The sequence below is a fragment of the Passer domesticus genome, chromosome 2 (assembly GCF_036417665.1).
Source record: "Passer domesticus isolate bPasDom1 chromosome 2, bPasDom1.hap1, whole genome shotgun sequence".
NCBI lineage: Eukaryota > Metazoa > Chordata > Aves > Passeriformes > Passeridae > Passer > Passer domesticus.
This window is the reverse complement of record NC_087475.1, coordinates 2719039-2732493: the sequence shown is the minus strand read 5'-3', so window position 1 is coordinate 2732493 and position 13455 is coordinate 2719039. Positions and strand designations below refer to the sequence as shown.

The window sequence follows — 13455 nt, the reverse complement described above, 5'->3', positions numbered from 1 at the left end:
CGGTGTTCTCCACTGCTGGTGTTACAGACGTGGGGTCAGACACTGTGACAGCAGAGCAGGCGACAGCCAGCCCAGCTCCCAGCACGGCCAGCACCAACCCAGTGGCTTCTGCCTCAGAAACCACTGCACCCAGCCGTTCATCCACACCAGGCAGCAGCACGGGGACACCAGCACCTCAGCACTCCTCCACAGCCCAGGGACAGTCCCCAGGGGAGGTGACAGTCACTTCACCTCCCACGGGGAGCCCCTCGCCCTCCGCAGCCACAGCCTCTGCAGGCAGCAGTGCCACGACTCCTCCTGGAGAATGGCAGAGTTCCACCATGTACCAGGGGGACACAACAACTGAGCCCACTGCCAACACCTCCCATTCCCTCCCTTCCACATCCTTGGCAACCCCATCCACGACCAACCTCAGTATATCAACATCTGTTCATCCTTCTTTTACTAAGACTTGCTGTGAGTATTTTAACACATGATACTAAATTTATTTTGCTCTATTTTCGGAAGAATTGAGTATAATTTTCTTTCATTACTGTTATTTTTGGTTGGAATTTGAGCTTTTTACAATGTTTTTTTTAAATATGGGAATTTAATCCAGGAATATGAATCCCTGCATCCATCTGTTTTCTGAAAAGCTGCAGTTCCTGTCTGGAGTTGCTTTTGAAATGACACACCTTGTGTTAGGCAGTGCCACAGGGGTAAAATGCTTTGTAGTTATGCTGCATAGGCCAAGTTATGTCAATAGGAATTTTTATTGGTTTCTATTGGTTTTTATTGGTTTTTATTGGTTTTGTTGATTTTGGTCTTGAAATTTCCTTTTACAGAATGCTAGAGGCAGTTCCTTCATTGGGAGAATCCAGCTGAATTTTTTTTGCTAATTTGATTCTCACTTGTTTCAGTACTAATTCTTCTCTACTGTATCTTTAATTTTTTGTCAAAGAGCTATCTGCCCATATTCAAAGAATACACAGTAATGAACCTTTCATCATTTTTCTATGGATAAAAAAGTAAAGCAAAGATGGAAAAGAGGAGAATGTAGCCTTTTTGTACTCTGCACCCAAAAAAACCCAAAGGCGGCATGACTTCCATTTTTAGAGCATACAAGAATTCTTCAAGATCTGTTAGTCCAAGGGGTTGATCCATCCCTGGTCTGGAGTCATGGTGTTCATGGAGTGCAGCAGGAGATGTGCACACACACAATAAGAGCAGCTTGGTCTTTGACAATGGCTCCATGGCCAAGGACAGCCCAATGTCAAGTGGCTGCTCAGGGGTCACTCCTGGGCCTGGGGCTGTTCAATGTCTTTGTGGGTGATGCTGACAGAGGGATTGAGGGCACCCTCAGCAAATTCCCTGGTGCCACCACACTGTGAGGTGCAGTTGACACAGTGGAGGGAAGGGATGGCATCCAGAGGGACCAGGACGGGTTTCAGAGGTGCCCCCCTGGGCACAAACACAGGCTGGGCATGAACGGACTGAGAGCAGCTCTGAGGAGAAGGACTTGGGGGTGCTGGTGGAGGAAAAGCTTGGCATGGCTTAGCCACGTGCCCCCACAGCCTAAAAAGCCAAAGGTGCCCTGGGCTGCATCCAAAGCACTGCGAGCATCAGGGGAGGGGAGGATTCTTCCCTCTGCCCTGCTCAGGTGAGACCTCACCTGCAGAGCTGCCTCCAGCCCCAGAGTTCTCAACATGGAAAGATGTGGAGCTGCTGGAGGACGTCCAGAAGAGGTCACAAAGATGCTCAGAGGGCTGGGGCACCTCTGCAATGGAGACAGGCTGAAAGAGTTGGTGTTGTTCACCCTCGAGAAGGCTCTGGGGAGACCTTAGAACCTTCCAGTGCCTAGAGGGGACCTACAAGAGGGACTTTGTGCAGGGGCACACACGTAGTGACAGGACAAACAGCTTTTAACTGAAATAGGGTAGGGCTAGAGTAAATAATAGGAAGAAATTCTTCCCTGTGAGGGTGGGGAGGCCTTGGCACAGGCTGGCCAGAGAAGTTGTGGATGCCCCATCCCTGGAGGTATTCAAAGCCAGGCTGGACAGGGCTTGGAGCAACGTGGGACAGTGGAAGGTGTCCCTGCCCATGGCAGGGGGTGGAATGAGATGATTTTTAAGGTCCCTTCCAATCCATTCTGTGATTTTGTGATATAATTCTATGTTTCATATCTTTATAAAAACATTGCAGAGATTTCAATATTTCCCTAGGCTGTCAGTTTCCCATTAACACTGTTCCTTGAAGACACACAGACTGTAAGGGCGTGTTTCACACCAATTTCCTTTTTTGCTTTTCAGCTCCCATCACTTTGTCCATCCAGCTGCAGAAGGTGACCAGCAGAACGATCCAGTTCAGCTGGAGGCCTCAAGGTGGCACAGCAGACAGTCCTTACAGAGTGCGGCTGCTGGGAAAACCAGGAGGAGTGGATGAGAGGATCCTAAATGAAACGAGCACTGCGTTTGAAAATCTGCTTTCTGCTCATCAGTACCAAATATCCGTGGGTGTTTCAGCTTGCTCTAAGAATGTCAACGCCTCCCTGACGGTTCAGACAGGTATTTCCTCTGGAATTGTTTCTTTTTCTGTTTGCAAGCTAACACATTCATGGCCTGAACATGAAGCCCTTTTACACCGAGCATCTACCTCGACATGAACAAGCTACATATTGAAATGAATAGGCAAAAGGAGGCCAAACTTTCAGAAATTTAAAGTCAGACTACTATTTTTTTAATGGGGAAAAAGTGATCCAGAGACTCACTCTCCTGCCAAATCCAAGACTTTACTGAGCTAGAACCACACTGGTTCAATGTTCTAGCCCCTCCCAGCTCCATGCACTTTAATTCTCAAGCCTTACTTAGCTGGGAAACCATTTTTAAACAATAACTTCATTTTTTTTTTCTGGTTATTCTTTCATGTGTTCACAGCTGCTGGAGTCTACAGTGGAAACCATTTTTAAACAATAAATTCATTTTTTCATGGTTATTCTTTCATATGTTCACAGCTGCTGAAGTCTACAATGGAACCACTAGGATTATCAGTGAAAATTTCAAGGCTGGATATGAGAACAAATCCAGTACAGAATTTAAGGAGTTTGAAAAGAAGTTCATTATGGAGGTATTTTGCTTAGAAGTTCTAAACTAAAATTTTATTTTTCGCTGAGTTTTTCCTAATGTAAATAATCATGAGGATCTGGGTATGAATATCTTAAATGTGGGTGGAAAAGATTATGTGATGGTTAGCAATGAAGCAGAAGTCATTTTTCATTTATATTTTCCTCCAAGGCCCTGATTTAAATGAAATTCTGTCTGGAAGTTATAGATATTCTCCTACCATGAGAGCTGCTTTTAATTGAATTATGGCTAGCATATTGCTATATGTTCAAGAAGAAAAATAGACACTAACTTAAACCTTTTACCTTGCAGACAACCCAACATCTGCCACAGAAGATACAAGAATTAAAAAATGGAACAAAAATACGTATTGTAATTAATAGCATCAAGAATGGCAGTGTGATTGTGATCTTTAAGATCGTGTTGGATGTTGGACAAAATATAACAAAATCAGAGATTTCAGATGCTTTTACAGAGGCCCTTAACAGGAGCACAGTATTTAAAGTTGATCTTAAAAAGACTTTTATAGAAGGTATGAATTTGTTCATCACTGTGAATTTAAGCAGTGGTGTGTGTTTTTCACTGATGGCAACATCTGGTGAAAGGGCATTTGGGTGGGGAAAGGCAAATGGTACTTGGTTTATCTCTTTTTCCAATACTGACTTAAACCTTTGTTCTTCTTCTGTTTTGTTTAACTCCACTATAGCAAGAAACAGCTGTCAGCCAGGTTTAAATGACTGTGACAAAAATGCTGCCTGCACTGCTGAAGGAGCAACTTATTCCTGCCAGTGCAACAAAGGATTCACTGACACAAGTCCTCAAGTTCCAGGGAGAGTTTGTCACCAGGATCTACCTTCACGTAACTGCTTTATATAAATTTAAAAACCCAACCCAAACCTTAAAATAATTGCTTATACTGTGTTTTCTGACCCTGACCCTCCTTATATCTTACTATAATTATGTACACTAGCCTTGGAGGGATTGGATTTTGTGTGGTACCATGCTTAAATATTTAGGCAAGCAAAAGAAGAATGTTTTCTGGGCTTGTTTTTGGAAAGTTGTTTATGAAAATAAGAAGCACAAACTTCGTCAACTTCTAGATAAATTGTACTCACTGCCTCCAAATTTCTATTTCACAGAACACACAACTTCAGTCCCTCCAAAAACCAATACAACTGGATTTACAGGAACTACATCTAATTCCGTTTTCACTACCACATTTGCGTCAGCACCTTGCAGTAAGTAAATATTTGATACCGAATAGTAGAATGAAAATTATCCAATTAGACACAATATTCTTGTTCATTGGTCATATGAGCTGTGAGGTAAAATCCCTGGATATAATTTCAGAAAGGGAAGTCTGATAAAATCACTAAAAATGCATAATTATGCAAATATAAATCAAGGCAGTTTCTACATCTTGGTAAAGCTCTCCTGGACCCAGTAAATATTCACTGCTTGCAGGCATAAACCACTGTGATAGGTGAGTTTTCTTAATCCTATTATGAAGCACATTTAATAAATGCCTCTCTACTGCCCTGGACTTGGGTTTTCCTGGTGGTATTTTAAAAATCCATCTGCCTGAGGATATCAGGATGAGTCTAATATCAGTCCACTTCAGAATGCTCATGTTTTTCTCAATCAGCCTCATCAATTCTCTATTATCTAAAAGCAACATTGTACAATTCTGACCATTTACCACACTTTGCCTGCAGTTACAAAGGCAAGGAGCAAGCAGAATGTCTCCCATTTGTGTTTTGGAGCCATCAAACAAAGTACATGAATGTATGGTTTCTGACTGTAGAGCAAATAGTTCACTTCTGCTCTTTTGGGAGAATGAGGTGGAAAACTGAAATCAGCTCCAAAAAACACACAAGAGTTTATACTGGTTTCATTAGTATTTTTTTCTTCAATAATAAATGCGTAGAATTGCAGAAGTGAAATGAGCTGCTCTCAGCTGTATTAAACTTTCCCACTTTGCAGTGACAGTGTCCATCAAAGTTCAGAATGTGACTGAAGAAGAAATACAGCTCAGCTGGAGCAGCAGCAGCAGCAAAGGCAGCCTCTACAACATCTCTGTCAAGGATGGAAAGGAGATTCATACAATGACTACAAACGAGACAAAAGCTGTGTTTAAAAACCTGCTTCCTGGCCATGTGTACACCATTTCTGTGGCCCTGTCATCCTGTGCTGAGAACAATCCTGCTTCAGTCACTGTCCGAACAGGTATCCCCTCCATCACCCTGGCACCTCTTCTTAATTAATATAAACTCACAGTATCTTGTTGCCATGTGATCTGGATTTGATCTCATATACTCTTATTCCTGCAAGGTTTTTTTTTATTTATTTGACTCATCCCCTTACTTGGACGGCAGTGCTTGAATCAAACAGGAATTTGCAAGAGTAAGAGCTTGCTCTGTAAAATTTCTGATCATGTCGGATTATTGAGCCAGATAATTCTGTACAGAAGTCAGGATGTTTTGGTTGTAAATTTACCAGAAAATATTGTGGTAGTGTGAAGTTTAGGTTCTACATGCTTTTGTGAATACAGGCAGTCCTTAATTGTCATTGTTACCTTTTAAATTTAATCCTAGGTTATAGACATTAAGGCAAACAGTTTAATTGTGTCTCTGTACTAAAACTGATTCTGAAGGAACATGACCCATAATATCCCTCCAAATCAAGGTTTCTCCTTTTAAAACTCCCCATTGGCATCTCCCCCTTAGCCAATTCCTTTAGAAAAACTTTTTCCACTAAACAAATTACCACTTGGCACTGTGTACTGCTGCTTCTCCATCACTGGGAGAGATCTAAAAGTCAGCCTGTCAAAGGAAGCCACTGGGTTATTTTGGCATGATCCACGTTTGATAAAACTGTGCTGCACTTTATCATTCTTTCCCAGTGGCTGAGAAAGTGCTCACAATTTCTTTTTATATCACTTGAAAGATGTAACTTGACTTTTGGCAGTCGTTAGTTTCTTCCAGCATTTCTTGACCTCTAAAACATGAATGTCCTTGTTGCAATCCTTTTTTGAGTTCTCTAATGGATTGTCTGATTATTCTCAAAACCTTTCTAGGGCAATTATTTTGGCAGTGGTCTGTGGGGTTCCTTCTGATGGACTTACCCTCTCTCTCAGTCTTTAGGACCACAAAGCCAAGGAATTCTTATCATTATTTCCATTGAAACCTTTCAATTCTTCAGTCCACTGGCTTTCATTTATTATTTTCACTATTCAAGAAAAATAAAAAATTGTTTCCTTTTGCAACCTGGAGCCATTTGCCCTACCAGAAAATTGTTTGTAAGCTAATTAAAAAGAGCAATAAAACCAAGTGATCCATATTTCATGTGAACTTAGAGATTATGTTCAATTCTATGAGAACTGGAGATATAATCCAATGAGCTAACCACATAAAACCTGCTATACCAGCCTTTAATGGGTTTTGACCCCTCATAAATAATTCAGATTAGCAAATCCAGACAAACATACTGAGGTTTTGAGACTCCGTGATGCATATCTTTTTCCAAAATAAATTGCAGGTGACTTTTACTTCGTAAAACTCCATCTAGCTTACCTGAGTTGTACAAGCACGTAATAGCACAACCTATATCTTTAGCTCTCATAAGAAATCAGAGTTCTCAATGCTATTTCAGTGAGTTCTCAAATACCACCTACCCACCCACCACCTGCCTCTCTTTTGATATGCTCCAATTTTATAATTTCCAATTCTAAGTTCTCACTGGGCCAAAGGAACTGCTGCTTAGGTGACTCCTTGGCCACAATGAAAGACTTTCACCTATTCCATAATTTTCTTATTAGCATTACTAATGCATGCACAGAAGTGATTATCTTGATTTTCACATTTATTTTTCAGATTCTGGTTCCTGTTTCAGAAGACCTGAGTTTTGTTTAGCACAAAGTACTGGCTGTTCTGACTTAAAAGATATTGTGTGCTCAAGTAAGTTTATAGAACCTTAACATTTGTTTATCCATAACTACAGGGTATTATTTCACAATATAGTATCTCCCAGGAGTATTTTGCCATCTGCTTTATTTTGTCAGTTCACACAGCATCTGAAGTTCACACTTCTTTAGTGAAGAAGCTGCCTCCATCAAACTTCAGTGTCAGCTTCCAGCTCTATTTTAGTCTGGACTTTTCTATGTAAAGCTTTCTTCTTTTGGCTCGGGGCTCATCCACCTACTCAGGAGGATTTAAACTCAGAGCCTTGCAGAGTCTAACAGACTGGTGTTACTTCTGCTGGAATCAATGGGAGAGTGGCTGGTGAATTAGGGAGTGGGATGCACCCTAAATAATACAGGAATAATACAGTTCGTGAGGATTGTGATGGCTGACAGACTTGGAGAGATTCAGCTCTGAAGGTTCCAAAGCCACTGCATTAGACACACATGATACACTTTAAAAATTATTATTATTATCATCATCATTATTATGATTGTTATTATCACTATAATAATAAATAATATTAATATTAACATTAATATTAATGTTAATACAAATATCAATATTAATAGTAATGGTAATAGTAATATTAATATCAATAACAATAACAGCAACAACAATAAAAATAATAACAATAATAATAATAATATTTTCTGGTTTTATCAATTCATATTATAAATACATGTGATAATAAAGTCCAAAGACCAATTGTGGAGGTAATCCTGGCATTCGCCTAATTGTTTCTTCTTTTTTTTATTTTTTTTCCAGATAACCAAGCGTTTGCCTGCAGTGTTAGGTTAAAAAACGAGACATTTAGTAATACACTTTATAACTCTGAGAGTGATGACTACATAAAAAGGTCTGAAAGTTTCAAAGCAAAGGTAAGTTGATGCAATCTTCTTTGTCAATGAATGAACTGCAGAAAGGCTTGTGATTAGCAGCCTTAGTCTCCTACATTCATTGTTAAATCAGGACTCTGACAGGTGAAAAAGAAAAAGCAGTACAGGAAGCACAAAAATCTGCCAAGGACAGAGAGCTTGTCCAGTGAGGAGGGCTATATTCCCTAAGCCATCCTCAAATTGAAGTTATTTAGTGAAAGGCACTTTAAAATTCTATTTTTGTGAGGAACATCCCGTTCTGTTTATTTTCTCCCACTTCACTAAACTGGTGCCTGTGGAGCCAAAAAAAAAAGGGAGTTACTCAAAACCAGCATTTCAGCACAGATTTGGAAACATGAAAACTTTGCAAGTGTGTCCTGTAATTGGCAATACATGGATTATTGGCAAGTCACCTCATGGAAGTGGTTGCAGGATTGGGCAAAGTATCAGGGGGAAAATGAGGAGAGAAAGTGGAAGCTTTGAGCTAGTAATGGTGACAGGCAGAAGCATCAGTCTGCCACTCAACTGTCTTTAGCAGCATGTTAAAAAAAAAAAACCCTAATAATTTCAACACCTCTCAGGAATCCTGATGTATATAAACCTGCTGGAAAGGTAAATCTACTGTCAGATTGGGGTAGACTGCTTTAAATAACTAGCACAGCTAATTTTAGTGTGATGATCATACCCTTCTGCTGAGAAACTCTACAGATTTCAAAAGCAGTAATTAATTTGTTCTCACCACGCCAACTCGGAGGTAACCTTGTCTTATGACTGCTAACATCTCCACTTCATGGATAGAAAATTTATTTTAGTGGATGTAAAAGGTTTCCTCCAACCTGACTGAACGCAGCAGGAATTCCTTTACTGGCTTTTAATAAGCTTTTACCTCATGCAAAGTGTCAGCTTTTCTTCAAAAAAATGGCAAAATCAAAGAGAGGCTGTACTAACATGGCTGAAAATATAGACAATTTCTCTATTGGATTTTTTTTCCCCAATTTGAATGTTGAACTATTTCTTTTATATTCCACAGTACTTCCACTCTGTAGTTGTAGCTTTGAAATGTTACACTTTTGCCTGCGTAAGTCAGGTTTCCTATCTAGACTGCTCATCAAGGCGAGGAAAAGAAAATAATTTTTGGAGCCTCTGGCCAAAGAACTTAAAGGGATGTAAAGTTTGGGGTGGGGGGTTTATTCCATAATAAAGATGGAGGCAGAAAACTGAGCAGTGACTCAGAGCAAGGCTTGTTATCATCTTCGAAAAATAGTAATCTTTCAGACTTTTCAGGTAAAATACCATATTTATCCACAGGGAGAAGATAGCTTCTCTTAGTGGGTTGAATCAAATACCTAATTTTCTGAAAAGATCAGTCCTGACAAAAACATTTCAACCAGTCTTACTTTAAAAAGGAGACTGCTTGTTCTTGCTTTGTATCCATATGAAAGCACTAAGCAAGACTACTTTTGGAGATATCAGTGTAATTAATTTGATTTTGATTGATGTCACAGGAATACACTTGGTTTATGCCAGAATGATTGAGAGGCAAATCACACCCTTGTCTCTCTTTGCAAAGGTATTCTGTAATGTCATGACTTTGAAAATCTGGTGACAAAAATAAATTTTAAAACTCTCACATGAAGTTCTGTGCTGGTAGTGTGTGCAGGACCACGCTTGAAGTTTAGTGGCACATGTTAAAAAAAGTCAGGGGACACTGAACATCACTTTGGAAATATTGGGTGCTCTTTGTAGATCCCAAATTTTGTACAGTCGGGGTCCCATATGGGTTTGTGGAGGAGGAGAACTTGTTTTAATGCATTATTCATTGACAACTAGCTAAACAGATTGGAGCTTTGGAAGTCAAACTCAGATTTCACATTTTCAATCACAGACAATGTGAATCCTCTTCCATTGAGTTTTTTTTATTTGTTATCCCAAAGCAATTACCTTGAAAGAGTAGTAAGTGAGGGAAATTGAATACCCTGATGTGTGTGCTCCTGCTCTGCCTCAGCTGACTGACAAGTGGAATAAATATCAATTTCACCTTGCACAGGTTGTTAAAGCAATGCACGCTGAACTGGGCAATGACCACTCTGACATTTTTGTGCTGGACTTCAGACCTGGCAGTGTGATTGCTGATTTTCTCTTTCTGCTGCCAAAAGAAGAAGCCACGGATGTGGGTGATATACAGACCCGCCTCAGTAATGTGTTAAGGAGGGAGTTTGGGAGCCAAGTTGAAGTGCAAAGTAAGTGATGCTGAAAGAGCTTCTCTGAAATGGTGTGGGGATTAAAGGGTCAGATCTACTGCTGTTTAATTAAGATGATAAATTAACTTCTCTCTTTTAAGAGATTCAAATAGTTAGTTTGTTTAAATGTTTGTTAGAATGTTTAAACATTCACTGAACATATAGTGATTTAATACAGATTATGGACCTATTTTAAAGAGTCATTACACATACCCAGTTCCAGACTCAAAGGTTCTCTTCACACTAAAGGATCCAAAGACTCTCAAGTTGCACCATTCCATCCAGCAAATCCTCAGAGCAGCTGTTTATGGGTGTCACCAAGAGATCACAAGGGCCCTCATAAAAGATTTCTAGTTAACAAATCTTCACCACATACAAACACATTTTCAATATTATTCAAAAGTTTCAAAGCTGCCAAGCAGCAAAACACAGCTGTCACTTAGGGCTCCAGGATTTCTTACACCCACTTTTTTACTGTTTCTAGCTAACATTCTTAAAATGTGCTTTAAATTTCCAGCTCTGGCTGTTCAGTCATCAACTGACAACAGCTCCTCCTGGAGAGTAGCAGTGATTGTCCTTGGAGTTTTACTTGGAGTGGCATTAGTGCTGATTCTGCTGGCAATACTGTTTTACATCTGTGTGAGGAGAAGATCAGGTAAATACTTGGTTGAACCCTCAGGACTCATCGGAATGTGTGTCTACAAGCACTTATAAGATAAACCATCTGTTTCGCTTAAATATTTTGGCCAAGGCAGAAAATTAATATATTTATCTTATATTTCAATGTTAATTGTGTATAATAATTTAGGATAATGCCACCCTTTCCTTCCCAATGTCCATTGCCAAACTCCTGAGCTTCTAACAACACCTAATGAATCTTCCTTTAAACAGGTATGGAATTTTCCCCATTGTACACGTGATAGAGTGAGGAACAAAGAAACTTCTCTTCAGCCTATCCCCTGTAGGTACTGCAATGACTCTTAACACTGGCAATCTAGAGAGACAAGACCCAAACCACTCAATACTGTATTTAGGTGACACTGAAAAGAGGGTGCCTGAGCCTGGTAGCTGTGGCAGGTCACCTGAATGCTCAGCTGAGCCCAGAGTCATCCTGTTGAGTTTTGTGCACTTGCCCAAGGGTGATTCACCTCTCCTGAGACTTTTATAATTGTATAAAATTATATACATATATATATATGCCTTTTTCTCTCCTGTGACTGCAGAATGAGCCCAGGGTAATTAGCGTTCCAGCATATGCAGCTTGATTAGGAATTTGGAGCAAAATGGGATACATCTCAGTTATATGCACTTGCTGTAGAAGTCTGGTGAAACAGAAACTTGATTTGGAGGCTTCTGAGTTCAAGGTTTCTTTAATTGCTGGGCTATGAAGAAATAACTGCTTATATGTGTCAAATGTACAGCATGCTAAATACAGCTGTGCTTTCACAGCATAGTCTCAGAGGTGGGGAAGGCAAACATTAGGTTAATTTGAGCCAAAAGTATTTTACTCACCTATTTTTGCCTGTCAAAAATGGTTGGCTGAGCAAGGATGCCATATAGTGCAATTTTGTCCTGCTCTTTATAATCCCAAAGTAGAGTCCAGCCCAACAGAAGCAGCTCCTGTGGCATTGGAGCAGACCTTGCTTCAGATTTCTTCTATTTGCTTTAGAGCAATTAGAAGAAATGACTTTTACCATTTCCCACCACTCTTCACTGCAGTCCTGGTGAAGTTCTGTTTCTGCTGTGGTGCAGTTTTTCCTGCTTGGAATGTGCTGAGCAGATGACAGAGGGGCAGTTTACTGCTGCACACATTTCCAGCAGGATTTATGAGTTTTACTTCAAACCAGCTCTCCCTGTATCTGTATATTTTGCCAGTCTGCCTACGTTTGGAATTCCTGTTGAGGCACTGAGTATTAACCCATGATGCTGAGGCCCTGGCTCACAGCCCCTGAACACCCCTGGTTTTTGGGGATTAGGTTATTTGGCACAGATCAGAGTACATTGGTGCCAGAACTGCAGCACAAGCAGAGTGGAGGTGCACAAGCAGCTCTGCTCTGCTCCCTGTGCAGCCACATTCATTCTTCTCATCCCTCCTTCCCTGTGCTGTAACACAGCTCCTGGGACAGCCCTGCTGAGGACCCTGTCTGGAATATTATTTTTAGTAGCAGGGACCTATGAAACAGGGTCTTGCATGCCTTGCTCTCCCTTTCCTTCCATGTAGGGTCAACTTGTCTGTCCTGATTAAGATTTGGGGTGTGGAGTCACAGACACCTCACTGATGGGGAGAGAGTGATTAGTATTTGTTAAACTTATATTTTGTGGCTTTTAAATATAGCTACTGGTGTTCTGCTCACTGAGCAGTCACTCAACAATGTATTCTGTCAGTAAATAAAAGTTCTCCAGGGAGCTCTGTTGAAAATACAAGTGAATGTTCTCAGTTATGTTAATACTCTTTTATTTCTGTTTTGAGGGATCTACTTTGAATAGCAAATCCTCATTGTCAGTAAACCTTTCTGATGTCCTTGTAAATAGTGGTAAATAGTGTTAATGTACAGCAGGCTTGAACAATCCTGGGACTGTTCATGCAAAATGTATTTAATGTCTTTGGGGAAAAAAAAAAAGTGGTATATTAAACAATTTTCTCAAATATGCTTAACAAATAAAATCTTTATTTTTACAATGGTGCATTCCGAAGGAATCTGCTGTTCTTGTTTTGTCATGCAATTTGGAGCCACTTCTACCTGCAGGAGGGGAGAGGGTGGCCAGTGTAGTCAACAACAGAGCTGACCTTGGTATGATTACATAGAAGGATGATCTCTTGGAGCTAAATCAAACAAGAGAGAAGATCTAGTGAATCTATCCTTTTTTTACCTTCTACTTCAATAAAACCCCCTACTATCACAGTGTGTAGTCTAGGCTCTGAGGACTCTATGAAAATTAGAGCAGAACAAGCCAGACCTCCCCTTTCCACAGAGGAACATTTGGGAATGCTCCCAGACAGCATTCAGAGGGCTCCTCATGCATATTCCCTTCTCAGAGAAATAAATGGCTGAGCATAAGACACTCCATTTATTGAGGCAGCTGCCTCCTGTTGGAATCAGTGGGATTTAAGCAATTCCTCCATTTTTGTGTGTCAGGATGTCTGTGAGTGAGAAAGGCATTTTGCCTGTTTCAGACTTGCTTTTTCTCTCCTGGAACTGACTGACTGACACTATGATCCAGAAAAACCTGAGCTACCAATCCCTCCCTGCATGCTGTGATTTTACCAAGGCCTTAGGAA

At 40.4% G+C, this 13455-nt stretch overlaps 1 protein-coding gene across 1 annotated transcript; it reads left to right on the top strand.

Annotated features, from left to right (window-relative positions):
* The first annotated feature begins 46 nt into the window (after nt 1-46).
* LOC135291486 (uncharacterized) lies at nt 47-13084 on the top strand. The gene is made up of 12 exons (XM_064405733.1): nt 47-456; nt 2289-2543; nt 2990-3102; nt 3411-3630; nt 3805-3957; nt 4238-4336; nt 5082-5324; nt 6971-7054; nt 7826-7938; nt 9983-10175; nt 10693-10830; nt 11067-13084. Exons 1-12 carry the CDS (start codon nt 321-323, stop codon nt 11093-11095), a joined length of 1776 nt encoding a protein of 591 aa, XP_064261803.1. The 5' UTR covers nt 47-320; the 3' UTR covers nt 11096-13084.
* Nucleotides 13085-13455: the final 371 nt, after the last annotated feature.

Coding starts and splice junctions, on each gene's coding strand:
- LOC135291486 (XM_064405733.1), top strand. CDS start 321: ATGTACCAGGGGGACACAACAACTGAGCCCACTGCCAACACCTCCCAT. Junction 3,103..3,410: donor AAAAGAAGTTCATTATGGAG/GTATTTTGCTTA, acceptor TTTACCTTGCAG/ACAACCCAACATCTGCCACA. Junction 3,631..3,804: donor TAAAAAGACTTTTATAGAAG/GTATGAATTTGT, acceptor ACTCCACTATAG/CAAGAAACAGCTGTCAGCCA.